This window comes from Cebidichthys violaceus, unplaced genomic scaffold (genome assembly GCF_023349555.1).
Source record: "Cebidichthys violaceus isolate CVI_PGR_0920_01 unplaced genomic scaffold, fCebVio1.0.p SCAF_19, whole genome shotgun sequence".
Lineage (NCBI taxonomy): Eukaryota > Metazoa > Chordata > Actinopteri > Perciformes > Stichaeidae > Cebidichthys > Cebidichthys violaceus.
This window is the reverse complement of record NW_027176361.1, coordinates 12726627-12754614: the sequence shown is the minus strand read 5'-3', so window position 1 is coordinate 12754614 and position 27988 is coordinate 12726627. Positions and strand designations below refer to the sequence as shown.

Here is a 27988-nt window from a genome sequence, read left to right as displayed (position 1 = left end):
ATTCCATTAGAGCTTAATTTACACAAATCAACGATGATTTTATTTTGAAAAACATCTTGGTGCTTTTTTCCGTTTATAGTACCAAATAAACATGTTTATGAATGGAAATAATGAGGCTTGAAGAGATCTTTGAAGAAATGAAGCGTTCTAATCTTCATAGAAACATTGAAACACAAACTTCTGAATGAACTCTTCAACAAAGTGGATGCAGATGTTCTGTCCATGGCCGGCTTATCTTTTTATGAGTTCCCCCGGCAAATATTCGCTGGTGGGCCCCAATGCCCCCCATCCTCCCCACCATTGCCACCGCTGTCTGTGCATTGTGTGTGTTACCATTCACCTCCAACATCCCATCGACAACACGCAGCAGTCTGCACATGGCATTCTCATTATATTTTGCCTGTAGACACGGAAACCAAGCAGTACTCCTCTGCTGGAATACTGTGGCAACAGGATGTAGTAATCTGATTAAACACAAATTAATTTAGAATATGCACAATGTAAGCACAATATAATGCTCATCAAATAAGAAAAGCTGTAAAATGAGATTCGGACACAGGGCCTTACAATGTTGCAGGAGCTGTATTTAAGAATGTATCTGCACCCTGTTGATAATACAGTCCTGGTTCTGTCTGAAATAATTAAACAAAAAGTCTCTTTTGAGCTTTACATATTTAACTACAGAAGCCCAGATAGGCAAGGTAGAACAAAAACCGATGGTCCATTTCCTCAGTGTGATCTTAGTTGTTTTCTGTCCTGTGCTTATGACTAAAGAATAATTGAAATCATTTTTTTTAAACTGTTATCTTTTCGGCCACAAGAGGTAGGATTGCACCACTACCCCATTCTCATGTTGTTGTTTGTTTTTTACCTTTTTCCACAGATAGAAAACAAATACTTTGTTTCACAGATGGTAGGAATGTTGATAGATTATCATGGCAAAACCTTTTTGTATGGGGTCAGATCAGTCTCAATAGTATCACAAAGAGGGATTCACAAATGCATTTTGTGATTTATATATAAATGTCTCTCTCCACAAAAATATTTGTCAATGCACACACAATAGTTATCGTTATATATTATTGTTAACAAAATCTACATATAAAAAAAGTCACAAATATATTTCTGATTCACACAATTTCTTTTAAAATAAATGTATTAGAAACCCACAAATATGTTTTTGATAACAATTTCAAATCATTTTAAATAAATATATATTTGGTTGTTGTTACATTAATACAAAAACGTTTGAACTTGCAGTTACAAACTGCTTGTCATGAGTGAACTTCACTGCATTAGTTTATGAGACTCTGATGATGCTGCTTGATTCACAAATGCATTATTTTCAACAGGGAGTAATCTGTAGCCAATCAGATGCCTCCTCAATTTCAACCAATCACATGAGCATGACCCCACAACAGTGGTGCACTCTGCAGTTAGTGTATTTATAGGTGTTGAGCTTCATTTTTACACAAAAGAAATAATAACCCGTAGCTGTGGCATCATAATGAATATATATATATATAATATAATAATCCCTGCACCACTCCATACTCTTATGTCATGCACAGGGTGGGAATCTGGGAACAGGATGGAAAGGAATCTCCACGAAACAACTAAACTTCTTTCTAATACAGTTAATGAATCAAGAAATATTTGTGTGTGCGTCAGAAATGTATTTGTGAATCTTACTTTTTATATGTGTTAACTATTTTTGTGTGTATTAAAAAATATTTTTGTGGAGAGAGATATTTATATATAAAGTCAATCACAAAATGCATTTGTTAATACCCCTTCATGTGCATTCATTAATAACACTTTTAAATCATACACACAGGACAGAAGTTTAGATCAGAACTTTTAAATGGATCACCAGATGTGTTTCTCATTGCCTCTCAGGGCTTCTGTAAGAAATACTTTCAGTGGCTAATTAGAATAAATGTCACTTAGTGTCACAGGTTACTTTTTAGAAACAATATTTTTCAATAGTTATAAATGATATCAACAGTTCCAGCAAAGTTCCCTTTGATACTTATTGGAAAGTTGTCTGGTATTGCAGTTTAAATGTCCCGAGGATCAGTCCTTCCTCCTCCTGAAACAACACAGTGGCTCATGGCTGTGATGCTGTAAACACTGTTGAAATCAAGTTTTTATTGAACACACGAAGCGATGACCCCTACTCGTGTTGCAGTCCCTGATTTGCCACTTTGCCCTTCTCCACACCAGGACGCACTTTTTGTTCCCCTTCATTTTGGACCGGGGGGGCGTCTTTCTCCAGTTGGTGTAGCTGACGGGCTCACCACTCGCCCATTCCCAGCGTCCTCTGCCATCCCTGTCATTCAGGCCTTCAACAATAGGAGAAAAATACATCCGTTAGAGGGAAGAAGTTGTCCTCTGCTATGGAAAAATGTATTTAACGGTGAAAAAACAAAACAGAATGGTGTTGCAACAAATGATTCAAAGATAGCCACCTATCCAAAATGCTTTTCTTCCGCTGAAGTCCCACAGCCAGTCCATTTCAACTTTAGAGAGAACGCTTGCAAGAGTGCCTTTGTATCTGAAATCAATTGACATGCATATAATTGAGATTATATAGTTTTAATGCATGACAGACAACTAACTAGTAGCATGCGTTGTGCCTCAATTTGTCTGTGTGTTTATCTTGTGACAGCAAGAATGCGTTCAAGCTCCGTGTTGAATTGTACCTCTCTCTGCAGGCCCTGTTAGCTGTGCTCCATGTGACCTTGTGCTCAGTGCTGAGGGAGTAACAGTGGCCACCATGAAAGGTCCAGCCCTGAGGACACATCTGAGCACTCACCATCTGTGGTTCAGGAGGAAATGGGCCGACATTTGGAGGTGAATGATTTGATAATTGTTTTTTAAGTACTTATTTCAGAGGTCAATCAACATTTTGTCAAGGAAAAAGAATAAAGTATCGTCTACAAACATTCCATATGGAGATACTCAAGGTTCTATGCTAGCTCTACCTTTCACTCATTATATGTTAACATTTACAGGCATCATTCAAAAGGACAGTATTGTCCTTTCATCACTATGTGGGCGACACCCAATTCTCTATATATACGTATATTTACTACATCTCTGACATTTATTTAAGTAAGTCAGAAAGGATTTCTTCTTCAACTGAAATCAAGAGAAAACATTATATCATAATTATTGGCTTCATATCAAAGTAATTGGTCCACAATGGAAAATAAAGACATTTTCTCAACAGTTTACTTTGCGATCTCAGCAAATTACAGCTCAAGCCAGGAATTTGGGTATTAACTTTGACTGTGATTAAACTTTTAAACTGTATATAAGGAACAAAGCATCACTGTTTGGCAAAAACCTTCTATGTCCAAAACCGTTACTTCTCTGGAAATGATTTTTAAAAAATCCTGGGATTTTGAAATAATTGAACCCAATTTGACAACACAGTTTAGTTTGAGGATCCAATAAAGTTACAAATTGAATCATAAGTTATATTGAATACTTTTCATCGGTTGAATAATTGTGAAACTCACAGCAATACGTAAAGGGCGACCAACATCTTTGATTTGATAAAAATTACAAAGTATGGAGACAGAAGGTTTCCGTCAGACAGTGACGTTAAGTAAAACTTATAAATGCTTATTTGAAAAATATTGCAAAGGTCAGACATCTTTCTCCCAGAGATGCAAAGAAGCTGCATGCTAATTACAAGTAGGTAAACTTGAATACCTGATCAGTTGGTGCCCAGGGTTTCCAGGAGACACCATTGCAGTGAAAGAGCTGATTGGTGGTCTGGTTGAAATGCAGGAGTCCCATCAGTTCTGGCACACAGAGCTTTGGTATGGTGTTATCAGCTTGAGCCTACGGGCCACACAAAGTCACAGGAACATTAACTTAGTGTTGCTTTAAATGAAATGCAATGCATTTTCCCACAATACCCTAGAAGAGTGTAAATATGAGATAGAAAGTTTGTAACAAGCAGGTAGCCCCGCCCCTAAAGCAGACTTTATTGTCTGTTTGACTCTAAATGGACCATAATGTACCATAATGTACTAAATGAACATCATGCTGTATTGAAGAAGACTTGAAACTAGAGATGTTTACAGTGTTTACTGAGAGAATCAATCAAGTGAGAAGTCATTTGCACATAGACTTCTATGCAATCAGACTTATTTTTACAATAAGAGGATTCAACCCCTCATGGTCAGTAGAAAGGAAGCAAGTTTAAGGCATCTTTGCATTGGTTTCACTGTTCAGAACCGGAGTTTACCAGAGTTAGCAAGCTAAAGAGATGAAGTGACACAAAGTGGATATTAGTTGGATTATCAAGCAACTTCAGGTGGCCCTGGTCACAAGGCTGAAGAGCCTGGCAAAAGAGAGTTACTCTTTGCTGACTCAACACTACACACAAGAAACAGAAAAGGACCAGTAACATTTGTACTCACATGTTCTTTAGCCACTGCTGTTTTTTGTGGTTTTAAGATCTTCCTGTGAGGCTCTGACTTTGACTCAGGAAGCACAGCTGGCACCTGCTGTTGTGCTCCCCTGCTGACCACACGGATGTTTGCCTTCCTGCCTTTCCTCGATGGGGAGGTGTCATCGTCTACTTGCATTTGCATGATGCCATGATACTGGAATTAAAAAGAGAACACAATTTAAAGCTGCAAGCAGCATTGATCAGGCCCTCGCATTTTCACTCACGTCGAGGGTAGTAGCAGGACTCTGGGTGACACGGCCATGCATTTCTGTGACCATCATACACTGCGTGCACGAGTTAAACACTATTTCCTGTGTCGACCAATGGCGTAGCCAGGTCATTCTGCCAGGTCTTAAGCCTTGAATGTTTTGAGTGTACCTCCGAATACAATCATAACTATCACCTTGTAAAAATCTACAAAAAACTGAATGTGTGTGAATGCGCTTCAGTGTTAGTAACATAACATTTAAAAGTAAATGCAGGTCTCAAAACTGACTGTTTGTTTGTGCAGGTAGCTCTGACAATCACTGCTGAGAGACTCAAAGCTGGAAGGGTCGACAAAAAATAGGAGAATGTATCAACAACATCATATTGTAAAGAAATAAGTTTAAGCCAAAAGGTGAGCCAATGTAGAGTAATCTCTCATATAAATTAGGCTGGGTGCAGTTTGATTTTATTAAACAAACTTCACGTTTCATGAAAATCACTTTACACTATGGCCTGGCTCCAAAACGAACAAAAACAATTAAATTTACTATTAATGAAATCTCCACGTACAAGCGGGATTTGGAAACCTTTTTTATCCAATTTCTGCTCTTCAAGCATCTTAGTTTGCACATATTTAGATCAGAGAAGTCTTTTTCTGGGGTTGTGCCCACGAACCCTTTTAATAAGTTCAGTGTTTGGGCCGCTGTAATTATAGAATCCTGCTTACGGCCATGGCTATCAGTAGGTGGCGCTATGACTATGAGTTAATATTGGCATACAAAAGTCATGACAGTCATCAAGCTTATCAAGTTTGGGACAGTTTTGACCAAGTACAGTCGAGTTACAACAGCTTGATGGATGATGGCGAACCATGTAAAATGGCCGCCACACCACGTCCATGTAGATCGATGAAACCTCAAGCTTTTAGTAACTTTTAATCACTAAAGTCTTAAGATTGTTCTGACCACATTCTAAGTTGATCGGATTAATTCCGTAGGAGGAGTTGGTTAGAGTACAGCTCTACGTCGCTGCTCAGGCCTTAGTGAAGGCTCTTCTGACTTTACGGTTCGGTCAGTTAGTAACAGCTGCTGCTTACCGTGTAAACGATGTCTGTCCTGTTGTGAAAAACGGATGAAGGTGCAATCTGAAAGATGAAGCAGTAACAGTTTATGCTGCAACAAAGTCATGATGAGAAGAAAGAGGTCAGCAAGAACAGGTACTTACAGACTTTGGGTTGCCCATAACTTTAAGGGTTTTTTTGGGGACATGTGCTTCAGGCCTGGAGATGCTGTCTCCACGGGTCCAGATCACTGATTCTGTGCCGAGGGGCAGCTTCTCTAGCTGAATGGATCCATGTTGGGGGTACGTGTCTGACCAAACCTCTTTTCCTACAAGAACAGGAGCCTCCTGATCCTGGTTCAGCCTGGACTGTCCTGTGGTGTTTTACGTTTTAACAGTCTTATTCGTTTTTAATCAAAATGACGGGCGCCATCTTGTTTCAAAAATACTTAATAAAGGACACTTCATACTGTCGATCTATATTCAGTATAAAAAAAAAGATATATATATTTGGCCAGTTGCTATGTAAAAAATGAATAATGTAAAGAGATGGGTTTTTTTACCACTTCCCGAGTCCCTGATGGTGACCTGAGCCTTCTTGATGCTGCCGATCACTGTGCCTTCAGGGGAGACCAGCAGCACTTCAAACATCTCCGCAGCCTCCTCAAGGTGATCCTGAATGATCTTGGTTTGCCAGATCCTCTTTGACACTCCTACAAAGACAAGACCATCACAACCTTTTACAAGAGCTGGTGCAGGTCTCATGCATTGTGGCTTTGTTTGTTTTGTACCTTTAATTTCGCAGCAAACCTTAAATAACTGAAATTAATTATGGTTGTTTTAGTTCTTGTGAACAATAAACACACTACTTCTGCAGCTTGGGGTCTCTCAATCAAAACAACAAAAGATGGACTTTGATGGGATCATGGGAGTTATTGTCTTCATTGTTAAACATCCACTATTGCCAAATAAAATATACCTTGTGATGGGTGCTTTCACAGATTGATCTATATATGTTATTATGTATCAATCAATAAAGAGTGCTGTAGGAATGAGGCCTAAAACACAGAAATGACTCAGCATTTTTTCACTTCTGGTTCCCTAAGGGATGATTGAACGGGTTTTTGATTAGATGCCTGAAATAAGGTATGTGGTTACCACAAGCTTAAAAGATTAAAACATTTTATTCTACCATATAAAAGACAGTAAATGGCCCACTCGTCACTTTTGGGACTATTTCCTGTCTTAGACTTTTATTACAATGGCCATATACATGCAGGGACATACATGAAATGTGACCTCTGCATGTAATGCATCATAAACATTTTACAACATTTTGTTTGTTTTGCTCAAAGACAACTCCAGGATCAACCCTGGTGGTTATAGGACAATACGCTCAGCACACTGATTATCTTCTTAACACGTGTAAGTATCTTAAACGTTTGTTTGCCACAGAGTTTATTTCTGCAATAATCCAAAATCCTTGAGCCTTATTTATCTGTGCTAGCTTCCAAGCTGGCCTAGATAAACTGAGTAAACTCCATGAATGATATTTGGTCAAGCACCCAAAACACTTCCAACAATGGAACTAAATAGGCTTCAAGCCTAAAATTCCCCTGATGACATCATCAGTAATCATCTCAGAAGGCTTCTGCAGGCTGAGTAGTACTAACCAAGAGGCGTAAACCAGACATTATTTGTAAAATCTGTGAAATTAAAAAGCATAACGCAAGCTTTCTACATCAATGAGGACATACTGTACCTGGATCAAACTGAATGAGGGAAGAAGGGCTTATAAGGAAGTCTTTTCCAGCTGTTGCAGTCACCTCCTTCACCTATGATAAAGAAACATGACACAGAAACAGGTCTGAAAATCTGTAAGAAAAAGGCCAAGCATCAGATGACCGATGAGTTAAATATAATCTAAATATAAAGTGAGTAAAGACACTTTTAATAACTAATGGCTTGGAGACCTTGACAGTGATGTATGAAGACTCTGCCAGGTTTCCTCTCCGGATGATGTCCAGCGAGACGGTCCCCTGCTCCTCACACACAGAGTACTCGGGCTGAGACAGCTCCACGCTGGACCAGCTGAACTCAAGTCTGCAAAGGCACGGTCACGAACGGTGAAGACTAAACCGTGATTTCAAAGATATCATAGAAATCAGTGTTACAGTGTTGCTCTTACATGTGAGGGGGCCCTGTGTTCCCTAAAGGGTCAGACACGGTGAACTCCAGGCTGTCTGAGAGAGACTCCCTGCCTGGGCTGATGATGTAGGCGATAGTTCTCTTCTTCAGCTCCATCTGAGAAAAACGCTGTAGTACAAAACCACCTGCAAGAACAAACACAAGCTTTTTTTTTACATTCTAAGCTAGACTGTGATTCAGATGGAAATAAAAGGTATTTCTCAACCTGTGGTCATGTTTTCTAGGTAACCGAAGTAGGGCGGTCGAACAATGCCGAATACCAGCTCCTCTTCTCTGCTATCGCTGTCTTGGGCTTTCAGCTCTCGAGATGACATGAAGATCCCGTGTCGTCCGTCATCAAGAGGCTCTGCTTTCCAAAGAGGAAGCAGCTTCACAACCTCAGGACACGACTTATCCAGAGGCTTGATCTGAAAAACATATATGGTTTGTTAATGAAGTAGAGATTAATTAACATTGATTAACATGAACATCATTGAAAAGTACTTTGGACTTGGCGTGATATAGCCCATATGATAAACACAAGATATTTTTTCATAGTAATCTGATTTATAGCACACTGATATACCAGAGCATCACTGGGTCATATGGTGACAGCCACACACAGCTTAAAGAACATCACATCTTTTGATCAAGTTTTATTTTTCAAGAAGTTCCTTTGCTACTATAATATATAAAGTTTAGTTTGATAGTGTTTTAACTCCTTTTCAATCAGATTTAGAAGGTACCAGTTCTGTAGTTTTAGTGTAAAAACATTCTATAGTTAAATGTAAAAAAGCCACATGGAAATTGGAATGCCAAATTGGGCAAATATATGAGATTATCATTTTGCATATGGTCGTACTGTGTTTGTCATTCAAATAACGGTACTCTCATGTTGAATGGGAAGGAGATAAAAAAAAGAATTATTCTTTGTTATTTTTGTATTTAGTTTCTCATTTTTAAGGCATTCAAAAACAACGAGGAAGGACAAATATAAAGAATAGAAGTATCTGTCAAAGGGGTTAACTTGAACTTGGAATGGTTGTAACAATAAATACTATATTTTCTAATAAGATGGTAAAATATAAAACTGAGGTGAATATTATTTGTGTTTGTTTAGTTTGTTTTTTGTACAACCTAAACCTAAAAGTGAAAGGGTTGCCTATTTTCGTTTTCCCTCATTGTTTTATTTATTTATTTTTATATAAATGGTAAATGGACTGTACTCATATTCAGACCTTTTCTAGTCTTCTGACCACTCAAAGCTCTTCTACACTACATGCCATCATTCAGCCATTCACACCCATTAATTCACTGATGACAGGAGCTACCATGCTAGGTGCCTCCTTCCCATCAGGACTATCTAACATTCATACAACATTCATACACCGCAGGCACAGCCTACGGGAGTAAGTTGGGGTTAAGTGTCTCGTCTAAGGACACATGGACATGGACTAGTGGATTGAACAGCTGATGTTTTGATTGAAGGATGACCCGCTCTAACACCGAGCCACCTTTTGAAAAATTGTTGATAAGGACTGAAATAAATTGCTGCTGCTTACTACTACTTCATGAAGAAAATTCATTGATAATACAGGAGAAGTTTTCAGTGTTAATTTGTGACACATTACTTTACGGCCCTTGACATAAATTTCACGTTACCTTGTTGAACATGCTAACATCAGCCCCACGTCAACTAGTGTAGCTATTCAGCTTATTTGGTATTTCTTTCCTGTATGACCAGTAGTTAGTTAATGTTAGCAAGCTCCACATAAATAGTGTTGTATAGATGACATCAACGTCAATTTGCTAACTTTATGACTTTTTACTTGTGCTACATTTTAGCATTTAGCATTGTAGCTTGTGACCATATTGGCTGCTGTGCAAAAAAATATTGTGAACATTGTTACATCTGGTTAAATATATTTCTCATGGAAAAAAGACAGCAAAAGGAAATCACACCTGGGTATCATACTCTCTTCCCATTGGCTCACTGACCTGGGATCCCCAGTACATAACTCATCCTTTGACCAGCTGAGGTTGCTGGAGAACAAGACCCCAGTTATCACCTACCTGAATGGTAAAGGAGACAGGTTCCGTGTGTAGCTGGCCGTCCAGCAGGAAACCCCGTTTGGTGCTGTCAGAGGCAGTAAAGGCAAATCGGTCGATCTGTGACGGCCCCCCGTCATGTTTGTAAGCTACCTCCAGCTCCTCTATGTCTCTCTGGGTGAAGTTGGAGCCAGCAGTTAGTGTGGTACCTCCTAAAAGCAGTCTGCCATACTGTGGAGGCTGGAGAAGGACAAAGGTCAGGGCGCTGGGTGGAGTGTCGGGGTCAGACATGACCAGGCAGTCAGGACCCATGATCATGAAGGCGCCTTGAGGAACTGAGAGGCCTTTGTTGGAGGACAGAGATGGCAGAATGCGGTCCACCATTTCCACTGTGATCTCAAAGCTTCCGTTTTTGCTGGTTTTACCATTACTCACAACAAACCTGGCAAAACATACAACAGACTTGATGTTAGGCTTCTGAACAAATGTGATCACTGTAAGAAATCAACTATGAATCAGCTATCAAATATTCTCCACTAAACAGTTAGTATTTCAAAACCAATGTGCTGCTCTTTTGTCATGTTGATGCGAGTGTGCACAACCTACACAACTGATCTCAGAGCAGGTGTACTGATCACAAGATTATTCCGGATGAATAGATGGAGCTCCACCCACAAGCCAAGCACATCTTTTGTTTTGTTTTTTATCTCTTGAACTAGAAAACGTGTGATGATGGGTTGAGCATGGGTTCTGTGACAGTTTGAGCTAGCTCTCAAATCTTTCAAGTTTGACCTGGCAAACGTTATGTAACTGCACCAGGCTTTAGGTATGTTAACACAGTATGCTCGCTCACAAACTATTGGTAATACTTGCTTTATTTAAATGACAATTCAAAAATAATAATTCATCTTTTCAAAAAACATCTTGCTTGTTTCAACGTCTTATAACCCTTTTTGAATTCTGAAGGTTTTGCAATCTTTGTTGGTTAATGTCCTGTCATAGCTTACAAGCTACTGCACTCTACTGTACTTCCAATGCCAAACTGTGTGCGCACACTCACGTATGTACGTCATCACATTTAACAAACTGGAAAAGGGTCTGTTGCCAGTTTTTCTGCTTTTGTTTCCATTCTTCTATGGTCAGCCCCAAGAAGCGTTCTTGGAACTAAATTTCATCATTACAGGAGGTGGTACTAAATCCAGGTTCCACATACTGTTCGGGGTTTCTTGCAGTGCTGTTGGCGTAAATTGGCGAGCGCAACTATGACAAGCACAATTGCTAGAGTATGGCAGCTCACAGTCAAACAGAGCAGGCAACAAGATTGAGCAAATTATAGTGACGACACAAGGCGGGCCAAGTACCTCTTCAGGTTATGGCAAGGAAAAGGTTTCAAGGCTAATGCTATTTCAGCTAAGCTATTATTGTGTTAAAATTGTGCCAGGAATGACGGACGGAGGAAGATTTATTTGACGTGGCTTTCCTGACTAATTACATCTTGACTGTAAATAATAATGTCAATACATTATGTAGATATAACATAAGGTTTACGTTATTACTGTGCCATGTAGTTAGCATAGGATCCAATTCTGAACTATAAATTTGTAATTCTTACACCCAACAACTGTGACATCAAAACTATGTTTTGTGAGGAAAGAATTATGGGGATTCATAAGGTAAATGGCTTCCAGACTCACTGAAAGGTTTCCGTGGGTGTGGTGGCTCGGTTGTCGTGCACGTAAGCCACAAGGTTGGCGGCTATGTCCATCTGGCTGAAGGTGGAGATGGCCAGTCCAGGGTGCTTGATGTACTCTATGTGTCCGTGAGCCGGAGGGTTAGTGATGATATACAGAAGCTCCTCTGGCTTTTCTGTGCCGTCTGTGGCCAACAGCACATCCGTGGTGAGAACCACACGGTCTCCACGGCTGACGTTCGTCGGCTTCACAAACATGGCAATGTTTCCTGGAAATAACGGTGGAGAAGACATTTAGAGGCTACGTTAAAACTGGAACCCCATCCGTTTGAATTAACAGTGGACAGAGGGCAGGGGAACACAGTGTGGCCTGGCAGTCACAAGCACATCACAAGTGGACCAAACCTAAGACTAATGAAGAATTACAGAGTAAATTCCTGTACCTTTTTCCACATCTTTGACAGAGATGTGGAAGTGCTGTGGAGGCGATTGATTCTTTCCATCCGACAAGTAGAAGACAAAGAAGTCCTGTGTTTTAGCACCGTGCAGGCCTGTGTTCACATAGCGCAGGAGGTTCATGTCCACAATCTCCTGGGTGCAGTTCCTCCCCGCTGTCAGTGTCCTCCAGTCTGGACCTTCCTGATACAGGAGCACAACACCTCCCAGTGTCACCGCAGTGTTTACAGTGGCAGCTACTGTTAAGCAGCATATCTCAAACAAATGGTAATTGGGACTGGATTTGATAAAAAGTGAAAACCCCTTTATGACACATGACAGAAACATGATATAAATGTCCCCAGTATGATTGGCCAATCCAACTCCTCAGTTCAACACCTTTCTGACTATTCATAACTGAAAATAGCCAAGCATTGGTTTTTACCAACTCCGCAGAACAATATCTGTTTTTGTGACTTTACAAGTGACATCTTTCACATTGCAAATAGTCATTAATCAATTGTTAATAATTCCCTTCACTTAAAGTTACAGTGTGTAGGATTTAGTGGCATCTAGTGGTGAAGTTGCAGATTGCAACCAACTGAATATCCCTGCACTCACCCCTCCCTTTCTATGCGTATCGTAGAACTGGCCTTCAAGTCACATCTAGAGCCAGTGTTCTGTTTCTCCGTTCTGGGCTACTGTAGAAACATGGCGGTGCAGCATAATGGACTTGCACCCTATAAAGATATTAAGGGTTCATTCCGAGCTAGCGGCAAAAAAAAACATACTTCAGATGATTATACACTAACGAAAACATAGTTATGAATACTATATAACATTTCTTCTAATAAAGGGTAAATGGACTGTAATTGTATTGCGCTTTTTTAGTCTTCCGACCACTCAAAGTGCTTTAATACTACATATCATTCTGATTCACACCCATTCACTGATGGCAGGGGCTACCATGCAAGGTGCCACCTGCTCATCAGGACACTAACTAACCATTCATACCCATTCATACACCAATGAGCAATTTGGGGTTAAGTGTCTTGCCATCGAACCGCTGAACCCTGCTCTACCGCTGACCATCAGTCGCCCCCTAATATCCCCTAAATCCTACACATTGGCCCTTTAACACAGTTAAACTGACAGGAGACATAATATTACAACATCTAGTGTTTCTCTTTAACATTTTACACCAACCTTAAACTGAAGTAGTCCTTGGGCGGGAACACTGTCAAATATGTACATGACCTGTGAAGAAGGAGTGTCACCGTCCTGTGCGAACAGTGCAACGCTGGAAATAAGCCTGGCTTCTCCCACCTCCACCTCCAGTCCATTGTTCCTGAGAGACAGCGGATTGAGACAAGGTCCAGCTACTGTCCCACAATGATGTGAGGACTCACTTTAAGCAGGAACTGTATTAAAGATGTTACCTGATGACGCGAGGCTCTTCGTCGTTGACTGGCAGCACTTTAACCATCACTTGTCTTTGGAGTTGGTGCCTGCCATCAGTCAACTGAATGGTGAAACTGTCCTCCTTATTCTCTGAGTCATCGTGCATGTACATCAGATCCAGACCTGAATGCAAATGATCATTCAGATTTATTTGACTTTTTCAACTGGTTTAAATGATTCTACAAAGGTGTAGTGCTCAGTTGTATTTCCTGCCATTATAGCAGGCGATAAACTCCTTTTCAACAGAAGGGACAGACCTGCTTTGTTCCATTCACCTGTGACTTGCTAACCGTCCAATCAACAACTCTTTTGCTTCTGTATTGGTTCTCAGGCTACATAGTTTAGAGAATCCAAGTAGAATCTGTCAGGAGGGTGGGACTCAGCAAAATCACCATTCCGACTGCTACTTCAGCTCCATGGACATATCAACACATAGCTCAGTTAGGCTACTGGTATTTCAGAGCCATGGATTCTAACAGATCAATGAGTCAGGCAGACCAGACCGACGTATTCTGCCCTTGTACTCTTTCTGATACTAGGGGATGGAGAGGGGGGATGGCACGTTAATAAGGGGGATGTCATCTGCCCTCATCTCCCCTCAAAGTGCTGGGCGTAGACAATGGTTGATGGGATGAAAACTGATTATTCAAATGAAGGGCATATGTCAGTAATTTCTTGTTGGTGACATCAGAATCCTGGAACTTGTAGAAATTGGAATTTATCACAACCATAATCAGCTTTTTCCGCTGATTAAAATTAAAAAAAGTGGATTTCCATGTTTTTGAACCAATTTTGATGACTGAGTATTCTGTAAAATGTTATATTTACATGAAAAGAAAACAATATGTGGTGACAAAACTGTTATGATGATATGACATACAGGAAAGCTGCTATCTGGCTGTCAGGGAGCATGTGAAACATCTAAAACACTGCTGGAAAACCCAGAGTAATACACATGCTGTTAGTCCTTCATTTGAATATAGCACGACAGAGAAGACAGAGACACTGCCTCCAGGTGAGGACAAGTCTAAAGGTAGAAGTTGTTTTGTACACAGCTATGGAATGGCAGGGTGGTCTAATCTAGTTAGTTATCTTGTTTGGACTTGCTACATGCTTGTTACTGAGTTGCATCTCTCTTAACATAATTCTGTAGTGTTCTTGAGTCTAGCAGAGGTGCTGTGTCCTCAGATGTTTTAGTTTTAAAACAGTATCATAACTGACGTTTTGTTAGTTTGACCGTAATAAATGATTGTCAAACTAAAAAGACTGAGCAACTGAGACACAGCTTGAATAAATACAGAATGTTCCTTTAGTATATGACAGATGAGGAAGGTTGTAGTTTCCAGTGGGAAACGCAAATACCATCTTTCCAATAGTACATGAATGCAGCATGAGCACTGAGATGACTTAAACCAGAGACTTAGACCACAGCTACACTGAGACTAACTGTAACCCAGAGCAGATTAATAATCAGCGACCTGAACTTCCATTTTGTTGTACATTTCAGTCCTATGAGTGAAAAGGCTTTAGCACTGTCTTGTAAGAAGTACCATTTGAAAGATCTGTCATGGTGAAGTCCACCATAGGTGACTGAGGACTGGCCTGCCGTCTCTTGTAGGCTGACTTTTCACTGCTGTGAGTGACGATGCTGCCGTGCTGCGGGGCTCTGACCACACTGAAGAGCAGGCTGTCCTTGGGGACATCCAGATCCACCGCATGTAAAACTGATGAGTCCAGCTGCTTCATTTCTCCTTCTCGCACCTCATCACAAAAGGACATCAATGAATATTGGACCAACAATATCTGATCAGTAGTGAAACGGATCACAAAAACTTACTGTGATGTTCCGAGCCACAAACTGTGGGATCTCGTCGTTGGTCGGGTTAATGAGAATGTAGAAGGGGACATGGGCTGAGCTGTGTTTGCCGTCTGATACACAGAGCATAAACTGGTCAGCTGTGGGCTCCATCCTCTGGTGTCTGGACTGTACGTAGTTCACATGCCCGTCAATGATGTCTTTGTATGAAAAGGAAGCTGTGGAAAGAGGGGTCAGACAGAAAAACACAAGAAATGTTCTTTTGTTTCTACTTTCTGATGATAATATATATATATATATCATAATGCTTACCTATGCTTATGCCCGTGTTGCTTTTCTCAAAGCCAGGACTGGGCAGGACATTTTCTATGTAGCCAAATTGGGGCGATGAAATGAGACTGACCACCAGTTTGTCCAGAACAGTGTCCACGTCAGAGGCCTTCAAATGAGATGCAGTTATCGGGGCAGACCCACCTTCATCCACCGTGAAGATGTCTCCTACAAACATAAAAAGAGCACAAATCATGCTTAAACATCATGCTTTAAAAACCTCTTTAACTGACAAAATTATTAATAACACAACCACAGCATTCATTCTGTTCATGGGCCAAATTATACAATTTGAATCTTTAATTTCTTTTTTATTTATTAGGTTTTATTCTGGTGATTCTAGAAGTGTGCTTTACTTGCTTTGGTCTTTAACAAAGCGTTGCCTGCTGAATTAAAGTCTGATATAAACTCTTCTTTTAGCTTTGTTTTAGTCTTCACCTGCGTCTGAGAAATATTATACATGAAGCTAAGAGATGCTAAAAAAAACATGACAACTTTCACAAACTATTCATTCAATCCACTGTCGATGCAGAAAAACAATTGTAAGCCACCACCATCAGCTTATTAACAAGTTGCTAAAGCTAACTTGTTAGTTAGCTTTAGCAAACAGACACAGTGCAGCATTAGTATTCATTTGGAGTCATGTTTGTGTCCACCTGTTAAGTTTAAGTCCAATTCTCACACAAAAAATCAAATAAAAAAATAAATAAAAATAAAATGTAGCTGATAGCTAAATGCTAAGTGTGCATACAGGATTTTGTGGATAGAAAAAGCTAGCTGTTCCTTAAGGTTTTTTGTATCCCCGTACTGCAAAACTAGAATGTAAGTAAATATTTCTTTTGAAGAAAACAAAAGAAATAGATTGAACAGGTTTATTTGTGTCACATATGTTGCTTCAATTTATTTTGTCACAGATATCAACAGATATCAATTTTTAAAAACCTTTGTGCTAATAAACCTCTCTCGTAGCAATAATACACAGCAATGATCAGTGTTAAGTACATCTGTGTGTCTACTGCTATGACATGATCATGTTTCTCATTGAAAAGGCAGATTAGAATAATGACTCAGCCTACAGTGTAAAAGAGTGAAGGAAATATCGATGAAGCACTGTCACAGGGAGCTGGTTCTCTGGTCACCATTTGAGTTCAAAGCGGCCCACCTATAGTTAGAGAAGGTGGTTGGCTGTCGACTGGAAACACTGTGATCTGGAGGTCATACACAGGCAGACTGTGTCGTAGCTGAGTCCTGTGTCTGGTCTTGGTGTGATTTTCTTCACCACAGCATAAAGCAGAGTTTTCTGTTCCTCCGTCAGATATAACAAAGGTGATGGTGTCATGGCGAGGAGTGAGTCCAATCTCCAGTCCTAAAACCACAAGAAGTACGTTTAGAGACAGTCCCTACTGGTTGTTATTCACTTGTTTATCTCTCCAAGATATTTACTGTATATGTTAATCTGGTGCTTTGTAAAAATTAATATGTACAGCTCTGAATGTTGAGAATGAGCTGAGTCATCAGGTAAAATGATAATGAAGAGAATGGAGCAACTATATAGGCCTATACATAAATAAGTATCAATTCAGCATAGGGCAAGGGTCACCAGGAGCTTAAACAAGAATTCAGCAGTTTAATATGTTTTCTTATTATTATTATTATTTAAAAAGACATCATGAAATTGCACTCTGTTATATAAAGATGAATAAATAATGTGCAAATAAAGCAACCTTGGGTTTCAATATCGCTCCTTGAATGTGGAAACAGATGTTTTTGTACTGCAGCTGCTGAGAGTTGACAATTTATAGGAAGGGATAACAGAAACGATAATAGATAATAGAGTAGTAGTAAACACTTATTTTTAAGTGTTTAAAGCCCACTCTGCGCTGCCCACCTGTGTGTTTGTAGGTGATGATCCTCGCTGTGATGTCTGCCTGGATGAAGCGATCAACCACGACAGAGTTCCGGAGAACCACGCCATGATAGGGCTGCCGGGCGATCAGGAAGGCCAGGCTGCTGTTGTCGCTGTCTGCGTCAGTAGCGTAGATGTACTCAGCTGTGATGACCATTTCCTGCCCCTCTGCACAGCTGAGAACCGGTTTTAAACCAGTCACCAACACTGGGACCTCGTCATTGATGGGCAACACCTGGAGATGACATGCAAGTCACTGCAAGTTAAACAATTAATGTTTCCATTTTTAGAAGAGCAACAATGTAAATCCATTTCTATTACCTTCACTTGCAGGAAAAAGCTGACTGAATTGGAGCCATCTGTTGCTGTGAATTCAATGTGGTCCTCTACAGTTTCTGAGCTGTCATGTTTGTACCTGATTTGACAAAGTTAGACAAAATTAAGATTTGATGAGTGATGATATAAACACGTTTGTAATGTGAATTAAAGTCAGAGGATACAAATAAATAAATATAAATGTTCTAATCAGCTTGGGTAATTGGAGTCACTGTCCATTCTATTTTAATTCAGATAACAGCTGGCGACACTTGGCATGGATGTGCAAGAATCATGTTTATCTATTGGCTCACACAGCAATAAAGTGATACTGATTATCAGATTATGAGAGCTGGTTATATTCTTAATCTAGGGCCTGAGTTTACATCAATATGTTCTGTGAACACTGCTTGTCTTAGTAATGGTGCTTTGGGTCTTCTTTTTCTTTTTGTATATAAAAAGCTATTCTAAAAGCACACAACTTGAATCAACTTTTATATACATTATTTCATTGATTAGTGAATTCAGTTTTAAGCAGCACTAATCTTTTTTTTTTTGGCTACTTGGGAGCAGAACTCCACAACAAGCTAAGTCTGACAGAACATGACCGTATTAAGTTGATATGGCTAACATTTTGGCAAGCAGTTGCCTATTTAGCAGACAAAGAGCATCATTAGCATTTATGGAGTCCTGGTTCTGTCAATCTGGAAAATATATGTCCAATATTCACTTTTCTTTTAGCTCTGTTTTGGTCTCCACCAACTCCTGTGAAAAAATATCTCGCAGTTTGATTGCTAACACATTAGCCTTGTTTGTTTTTCCCTCTACTGGTCAGATATCACTTCTTGCAGCTTTGAGCTAAAACCTCTACAACAGTCCCCAGATGTATACTGATTGACCAGTTTATTAGATACAACTGTACAATATAACGCAATCCAACAGCCTTTAAGTGATCAGTTTTTGTTGATGCAGTGTCCGAGGACTATATTAAATTCTATGCCCACATGAAACAACTGAAGCAGGATGTCTGACCTAACTTTAAGGCTTTTCAGGTCCTGCACAGTGAAAGCCAGTCCCGGTTTCAGCGGGAGGCCGTCGAGCTGCAGAGCTCCATGCTGCGGATCCCTCCGGAGCACCACCTGCAGGGCTTCTTCCACGGAGTCCACGTCTGACAGCAGCAAGTGTTCAGGGCCGAGCCAGCACTGCCCGCCTTCGTCTACAGTCGGAGGGTTGGTAATAACCTGAACCAGAACATACCCACATATATATATATATATATATATATATATATATATATATATATATATATATATATATATATATATATATATATATATATATATGTATATACAAACACATCCACATGCAATTCATTAGATAACAATACATTAAAATGCATTACGATAAAACTTTAATTTCGACCTGTGGCGGCTGGTTGTCCACTGGCACCACAGTGATGTTGAAGCAGATCCCAATGACCGTTTTTCCCAGGAGGTTGGTTACAGAGAGAACAAATTGGATATACTGGGGGTAAGGTCCGATGTCCATGACTGGAGGCATGTAGGCTACTTTCATGAAGTTTACTGCATGCTAAAAAAAAAACATAAAATGAAAAAATGTATATCCTTTTTTAAGCTAGTCTCGACACATGTAGAATGCTTTCCTGAATAAAAAATGAAAAGAGTCACCTGTGTGAAGAGCCTCAGCACCGGTGCATTGGGGTCTTTGGTGAATTTGGGTATGCTGTCGACTAAGAATAACCTCCCAGCATCTGGACTGCTGCTCATGAAGACAACAGCACAAAATTCAGACGTAATGTTTTCCCCCTGGTGTCCACAGTGTTCTCTGAAGGTGAGGACATACTAACCTGTGAGGACCAGCATACAAAGGCGGAGTAGTAACCGTATATGTAAGCTCACTGTCTGGAGACTCCTGGTCTACAAAGTGAAGCTGTTGCCGTGTTATATGGACCACTTCTGTTTCTTTGATCACAAGACACCGACTGGAACCAGGAACCTCTTTAGGTGGTTGGTCTGGAACAGGCTCTATGTGCACTAGCACCACCTGCACCACAAGCATATGGATTACTGAATGAGAAATCGTGATCAAAAATGAAATTTATGCAACATAGCTCAAGTGAGAGCAATTTGAGTTGGTGGGTCAGTTTTCCACCACTGTGGTTCATGATTGAATATCTCAGCAACAATTAAATTGATTATTATGGAATTTGTTGCCATTCATGGACCCCATAACTTTGGTAATCTTGAGGTTGGCAGCTTTGGTTTTAGTCAAATGTCTTGACAGCGGATGAATTACCACAACATTTTCTAGACATTCAGCTGTTCTTTGTGTTTAGTGCTAACTAGCAAATGTTAGCATGCTAACACACTAAACTAAGATAGTGAACATGATAAACATCTACTGCGAAACATCAGCATGTTAGCATTGACATTGTGAGCATGTTAGCAAGCTGACGCTAGTATTTACCTCAAAGCACCACTGAGTCTATACAGCTCACAGAGCTGCTAGCATGACCGTTAAGCTAATTCATACTTGGTGTTAAGGCGTTATGGTGTAGCTTCGAAGCCATGTAGCCACCTAGAAATTTACCAAGTGAACTGAGCTACTCTCTGAAATTCATATTTGTTTCTTTAATCTTAAAATCGGACCATCTCTCATCTCTTCTTCAACCGCTTATCCGGGATCGGGTCGCGGGGGCAACAGCTCCAGCAGGGGACCCCAAACTTCCCTTTCCCGGGCCACATCAGCCAGCTCTGACTGGGGGATCCCGAGGCGCTCCCAGGCCAGTTTGGAGATATAGTCCCTCCACCTGGTCCTGGGCCTCCCTCTGGGTCTCCTCCCAGCTGGTCGTGCCTGGAACACCTCCCTAGGGAGGCGCCCAGGTGGCACCCTTACCAGATGCCCGAAACCACCTCAACTGGCTCCTTAAAATCTAACCATTTGAATGTAAAATGCCAGTATTATCAATGTTTCCCACAATAGTAGACTGACTCTTGTCAAAGTGAAAAAGGTCTTTGAAAAGTATTTAGATGATGAATTAATTCTACATTGAAATTGGGAAAATTCTAACAAGGATAACAATAAATAACATTTTCATTTTATCAGATTTGATCAATTCTACATTGTAATATTGCAAAAGTAGATCTCATAAGGGTCAGTTAGTGAAATCCAATGAATTAATGATCATTGAGATTAAATTGAAATAGTGTTCTGTTTTCTTGTCTTTGATTAACTCACAAAATTACATTATTTTAGAGATGTGTTGCTGTTACCCACTTGAGGCTCTGACAGGTTGGGGGGGTCATGGAAATCAGACAGCACCACCTCAAAGGAATCATCAAACACCTCGTTTCCTAGGTGTCGATAGTAAACCATGGACTGAGACAGGTCCCTCTGCAAAAAGTGGCTGACAGGATAACCTGGTGCAAGCCAACAGAAACATGACATGATTTGATTAATAAATAAAACAAATTCCATGTAGGGTAAAATAAGAAAATAAAATCCATCCGTCTGACCTGTGAGCCCTGATGTTGGCATTTTCATAACCTCCCCTGCCTGTGGGGCGCGGGTGATGTTAAAGAGGATGTAGTCGTCACTGGAGTCCATGTCTGAAGCCTGGAGGGTGGAGCCTCTCAGTAAAGCCATCTGGCCCTCAGACACCTCCAACAGCATGTTGGTGATGAGGACCGGAGGGCTGTCATCCTTCGGCAGGATCTTGATGGGGAACTTGTGTCGGGTCTGATGGTGGCCGTCGGTGATGCGGAAGATGATGAAGTCTTTGGTGGAGTCGCTGTCATCGTGGTGATAGCGAACTACACCCGCTTTGATGTCATTGACATTAAACATGAAGCCCTTTCCCCCTGGATTAAAAAAAAGTTGAATATGTGATGATATCAATATCATATTACTGACAGATTTAAGTAAATGTGATGAAAAAAAACTTATGCTACATAAACTGTATTCATTGAATTATATTTATTTCAGGATATCCTGTAATCTTTGCTTTTTAAATGTTGAATGTGACATACTTTTACTCTACTAAAACTATCAAAATGAAACAACCTTCAAAGGGAGCATCTCTCTATGGTTGAACTATACACATCATTGACATACTGTGCAACCTGAGTAGACATCAATTCACTTTAACCCTCGTGCGTCCCTTTAAAATGTTGCTCTGATGTCCTTGAAGGACAAAAATGGCTGCATCAAAAAACTGCCATAGAATTATATATTAATATTATTCGCTGAGTTACATTTTTTTAACCATTTTTGGTCCTGATGATATGCATTCATTTTCAGAATTTTAACCCTTTAAATGCTAGTTTGTTTACATAATGCCACTGTTGTTTTTTATGAAAATCTAAACCTACATTTTACATGACAGCTTGTTGATTTAGAATTTAATCAAATCATTGTTCAGTCCTAGTGACTGTTGCCTTATGGTTTGATTGTGAACTGCCTGATGATGCACCAGCTTATAATGGGTTAACATATCTGTAGCCCAGACAGACAGATTTTAGCATGAGTGAGCTAGAAATCGAATTAAGGTGAAGAGACAATGTCATTTTGTCTGTGTCCACTGGCAGTTGTTGTGTATACCTCTGACAGTGAGTCGTCCATGCTGCAGGCCGTCCACAGTGACGATACGAACAGCATTCAGGTTGTCGTTGTCCACAATCTGGAGCTGCTCCCACATTATTGGTCGAGACTGACCCTCCAACAGACTGAGGCCTATAAGACAAATTGTCCTTAGAAATGCTACTTAACTAAGTATACTGTACATGCAAAGACTATTTGTGAAAGATAGCAAAAAGACAAGAGAGTTAAAAGTTATAATGCTGGAGTTCCCAGCTTTCTGTGTTCAGAGAACATATATATACTTTGCGGACAGTACAGAGTAATTTACATGGAAATTATTTCTTCTTTGGTTTCACAGCTTTTAGATTTATGCTATCTAAACTTTCACATAGAAACCTTCCCTAATGAGCTGTATGTATTATTTTTATGATCACTCACAAAAACTCACATTTGACTAACAATTAACAGACAAAAATATTAGCATTCATTTGAGTTTTGTTTCTGTTCACAAGTCCAATATTTACTCTTCTTTGAGCTCTGTTTTGGTCTCCACCAACTCCTGAGATAAAGATCTGGCTCTCTGGCTGCAAAGTGTTTGACTTTCTGTCTGTTAGTGATTAGGAGATAGTGTACAGTGAGTTTTTCAAAGCTGAAAACAGCTGCTCTGCTGTGAGGTGACATCGACAAAACATTTAGCTAAAAGAGGCTAAAGAGCTTCATGGAGCTGATAAGTTGGGTGATATCTCTTTATGGTGTTGTCACACAAGTTGTTCACATCATTGTTAAAATAAATTGGTTATACAAGTTATACATAGACAACTCAACTGCTTCCATGTGTTTGAAAGAGCTTTGTGCATTTGCAATGTGATGCTAGCATACTGTACCCATGTTCCAAGACACTCTGGGTGCATTCGTGTCTGCATTCCTTACAGACATGTGAACAGTCATGGATGGGCTCTTCTCAAAGAAAAAATCATGAACCTCAATTTCCATCTGTATGGGAAGATAACAACGACTTTCAGAGACCACTGACAAAACCAAACTAATTGTTTTATATACTGCCCAAAGCATTCGAAAGGGAAAAGCTACCTCGTAATTCCTGCGTTGGGTGTTTGAGGAGTTCGGAGGTTGATACCCAATGAGCATGTCATTGAGATCGAGCCATGTAAAGGAGGAGATTGGGCGAGTATGATCGGACAGATGGGTGATGAAGCCGTCAACGGGCGGTTTGGTGATGTTGAAAACCAAAAGTTGTTTGGGAGTTTCCTCGTCTTCAGTGTCTAGTGTAGCAGTGGAGAGTGGAGTGAGGATGAACTGGTCCACTTCAAGGATAAACATGGACATGAAGGACGGTTTGGGAGGCTGGTTGGTCAATGCACCGACTATATGCACTGGAATCCAGGCCTGTTCAGACTACACAGAAAAACACAATATACTTTAAACAAAATTTCCTTTATATTTGTCCTTTTTTCTTTAGCAAATTATGGATTTTAGTTAGAGCCTATATTGAAAAAAAAGTTTAAAATAAATAAAAGATTAAATAAAACAAAGTTTGTTATACTAAAATCACAGTGTTACTACTGGTAGTTAGAAACAAATAAATATACAATTGTTAGCACTAAAGAAATACTTTAAATACATGCATTAAAACAGCTAAAGGACCTGATATGTGCTGCCACTCCGGGTGTCCATGAGATCCAGTCTGATTGCGATGTAGTCAACGTCTGGAGATGGAGGTTCTATGTGCTGATACCTCAGCCCCATCAAGAGGAAGTCATCACAGGGAATTTTGGTGAACTTCACTAGCTTCAGACCTTTCAGGCAGTCTTCAGATTTACACATTGCTCTGGCTTTATTATCTGAATAATTACACAAAAGATTTTAGATCACTTTTTGTATTCTTGTTGTACCTACTGAATGTGACATCTAGATAAAGGCAGACTCAACTGGTTCCACATTTACTCTACAGGGAGAAAACAGTCTGTTGTAGCTTAACGTGCTAAACCAAGCCATCTTTTCACCAGTAATCGCTTTCCACAGGGGTCTTTTATTGATCCATTACCACTTATATTACATATAAATAACATTATTCTGCCTAATCTAATTCTTTATTCTTTTGCAGATGACATCATTTTGTATGGGATTTAATATCAAACCTGGTGCCCCCTTTGGTACCATAATAAAAATACACTGAGGCAGGCAGCCACACTCCAATGAATCTGACCAGGACAGACTGAGAATGAAGGGATGAAAGCAACACATACGCTGCACTCATTTTTACCAGGAGTGTATAACTTATCTACAAACATTTAAAGATCTTCTACAACTAGAGAATAATGCAGAGGCTGCTGGTGCAACACATTAGGACTCAAAGCATGAAAATCACATTTTAAAACCTTTACAAAGTTAATAACCAGCTAATAGTGTTGCTGTTAGTTCTGGGTCGAATCTGTTCTTTTATTGGTGCATTGTTTCGCTATGCACTTATGGATAAGCGAGGAATGGGGATTTTCCCACCCTCGGCTGTCAGCCATGCAGTTTCATAGGTTACCTAGCTGCTGGCGTAGGTGGATGAAGCTCTCTGGCTCGTCCCCTCTTTTCATAGCTTTCTCTGGCTCTCCGGTGACCAGTTGGCCGTGGGCTGGCAGGTGGGTGTCATGGCTACTTAAATGGATGCTACACTCCAGACTAGACCTCTGCTCATAATGGAAGGACACCACATTGCCATCCACGGCATCGGAGAAGCCGTAGAATTCAGGAACCTCCAGGGATTTGGGCCCCAGCTTTATGATGCTGCATTCAGGTTCCATAATGTCCACATGGAGAGAAAACACCTCCATGTACGTCTCTGTCTCTGTGAACCTGGTCAGAAAAATCACAATATGATCATACTGCCACACCAGCAAGAACAGTAAAGGAAGACAATAAGCATGTTTCCCATTTGAAGGCTATCCAGGTGTTTTACCTGTATAGGCGAAGCTTGACAGTGTCCTCCTTTAACAATGGACATCCGTTATGGACGTACTTTACCTCATCAGCCAGATAGTGGCAATCAAATACCTGCAAAAAGAAATTATCAAATACATGAGTGAGTTGAGACTACGGTGTGTAGAACTACCTAGACATTGCTTTGCTAGCTTCATTGTTAAAATGTAACAAGACTATGTCACTTTTGCTGGACACAATTGTGGTGACAAAAAGGAGTCAGCTGACTAATATAAGTTACACAGCAATGCTGATCTAAAGTTTGCTAACATAAGCTAACAATAGTCTCCATAAGCGACCCAGACCAAGTAAGGCTGTAACAACTAAACACCTGAAGGTGTTATTTTATTTTTTTCTTTGTAAGAGGAACAATTTGTTATTTCTTCTGTCAAGATGTACATAATCTTGCTTTAACATTTGAGCATGCAGTGTGTTCATGATAACAGCTTCCATTATGTTCAGACTGGAAGCCAACATTTTGGTTAATCTAGGCTAAACAATAGGTCTTTTTATGTTTTCATGAAGAAACCACAGGGCTACAGATTTAAGACCAGATGTAAGATTTAAACTACACTCACAATGAACCAATACCAAATCAGAAACTATATCAATTCATTTACAGTTCTGTAATTTCCGAATACTTTCTAATAATGTCCAATAAGTTTGTAGAACAATGTCATTTGGATTAAACGGAGCTAGTGTCAACAGTTTCCCAGATTTTGGCAGATAATGATACCTGACTTGAGAATGGTAAATGGAGTGTACTTGTTTAGCGCTTTTCTAGTCTTCCGACTACTCAAAGTGCTTTAACACTACAATACACTGATGAATGGGGCTACCATGCAAGGTGCCATCTGCCCATCAGGACTATCTAATCATTCATACTCATTCATTCATCGCAGGAATAGCCTGCGAGGGCAATTTGGGGTTAAGTGTCCTGCCCAAAGACACATCGATGGACTAGCGGAGCTGGGGATCGAATTACCAAACCGCTGATCCACAGTCGCCCCAAAAACAGACTACTAACTAACTACTAACCAGTCTCTACTGACCATTTTCTTAATGATCAACTCTGACATATATACGTTACATAAGACCAATAATGAGCACTGTAATTTTGAATTACATACATATTTTAAATTTGGGTTGCAGTAAGGGCTTTGTTATTGGGTCAGAAAATGTAACTTAAATTGCAACAGTTATGCATGACTGCATAATCGGGCCATTGTAAGAAAAACAATAATGATTACTGTGATTTAATTAAAGTCTTAAATTCAGCAGAAATAACTTGGATATTCTCTGATATTAAAGTCGCAAAAGTACAATAATTATTTTATTTATTTATTTTTCTGCCAAGGAACCACATTGCTCCACTTTGTAAGGTTGAATCAATCTCATCACACCTCAGACGCCACCACTTTCCTGTATTACGCCTGCAGTGGATGATCTAATCAAATTATACTTTGCAATCAGATTTAGCAACAAGGAAATGCTTGTGATTTTAGCCCAGAATTACTACATTATCTCGTAAATTTATGATTTAAATCACATAAGGTTTTCTGTAATGTTTTTAACCTATTGCCCCAATACGCATTGATATAAAGGGCTTGATTGTCACCAACGCATATGGAACTAGACTCATATGTGAAATAACTAAATGTTGTGTGGGCTTTCTTATGGCGAATGTTCCAAGTTTATTCCTAAACTTTGGTTTTGTACTTTTAAGCATGAAAAATGGCTCTGATTCTGGACAGTCAACGGATGACTGTATCTGTCAGCACAGACTCATTAGAGAGGAGGCGGCCTGTCAACCTGGAAAACAAAGGAAGAAGTATAGAGGGGTCCCTCCACCCTCTCTTCCTCAAAATACCTCTCTTTAATCGACTGAGGAATAGGCTGCTGCAGACATATCTCCAAGCCAGCTGTGTATAGGATGAAGGGCAGACAATAAGGGTCCCGAACAAAGCGTTCACACTTGACCTTGGCCTAATGTGGTGGGGTATACAACCGTGGGATCTAGGGCCAGTTACATTTAGTAGGGACATGATAGAATCTGCTCAATCCATCACTGACTGAGCTCTTGTCATCATTACCACAACACTAATAATACCTTACATGGTTTCCTACATGTTCGCTGTCAGTGCTATGGAAGCGTAATGCATGCCTTCCATTTGGTTTTACTACACAAGGTAAATAGCCTGGAACATTGTAAAAGGGTTTTTCCTTTACCTGAGGCATGACTCTTCCCACTCGTTGAGTTATGGGCTCATTTGACACCACCTCCACCTTGCACGCATCCTTCTGACGGGGAATATGGAACTGTAGGTCACCATCCTGAAGGTAGGCTGACTGACCCCGATTCACCTTTACACCCTTATTGACTTTCACAAGGGTCCCATGTGATGAGCAGCTCATTCCCAGCAGAAGCACTGGAAGCAAGATCCAGGCCAGTGTTTGACCCTGTGAACCCATCGCTGT

General features: G+C 40.1%; 1 protein-coding gene across 1 annotated transcript; it reads right to left on the bottom strand.

The window, feature by feature from the left end:
- Positions 1 to 17: 17 nt before the first annotated feature.
- On the bottom strand, positions 18 to 27985 carry frem1a (Fras1 related extracellular matrix 1a). The gene is made up of 36 exons (XM_068713730.1): positions 27740 to 27985; positions 25491 to 25585; positions 25077 to 25387; positions 24188 to 24384; positions 23615 to 23938; positions 23410 to 23518; positions 22547 to 22678; positions 21463 to 21807; positions 21224 to 21366; positions 19794 to 19990; positions 19615 to 19705; positions 19349 to 19516; positions 18959 to 19167; positions 17933 to 18026; positions 17594 to 17846; positions 16868 to 17071; positions 15688 to 15873; positions 15397 to 15593; positions 15110 to 15320; positions 13538 to 13682; positions 13305 to 13446; positions 12107 to 12302; positions 11668 to 11932; positions 9998 to 10415; positions 8151 to 8352; positions 7926 to 8070; positions 7711 to 7840; positions 7500 to 7572; positions 6301 to 6450; positions 5903 to 6111; positions 5775 to 5822; positions 4440 to 4625; positions 3724 to 3855; positions 2706 to 2821; positions 2472 to 2557; positions 18 to 2345 (listed from the first exon to the last, which is right to left on the bottom strand). The coding sequence occupies exons 1-36, from the start codon at positions 27980 to 27982 to the stop codon at positions 2143 to 2145; spliced, it is 6555 nt and encodes a 2184-aa protein (XP_068569831.1). The 5' UTR covers positions 27983 to 27985; the 3' UTR covers positions 18 to 2142.
- Between the last annotated feature and the right edge of the window lie 3 nt (positions 27986 to 27988).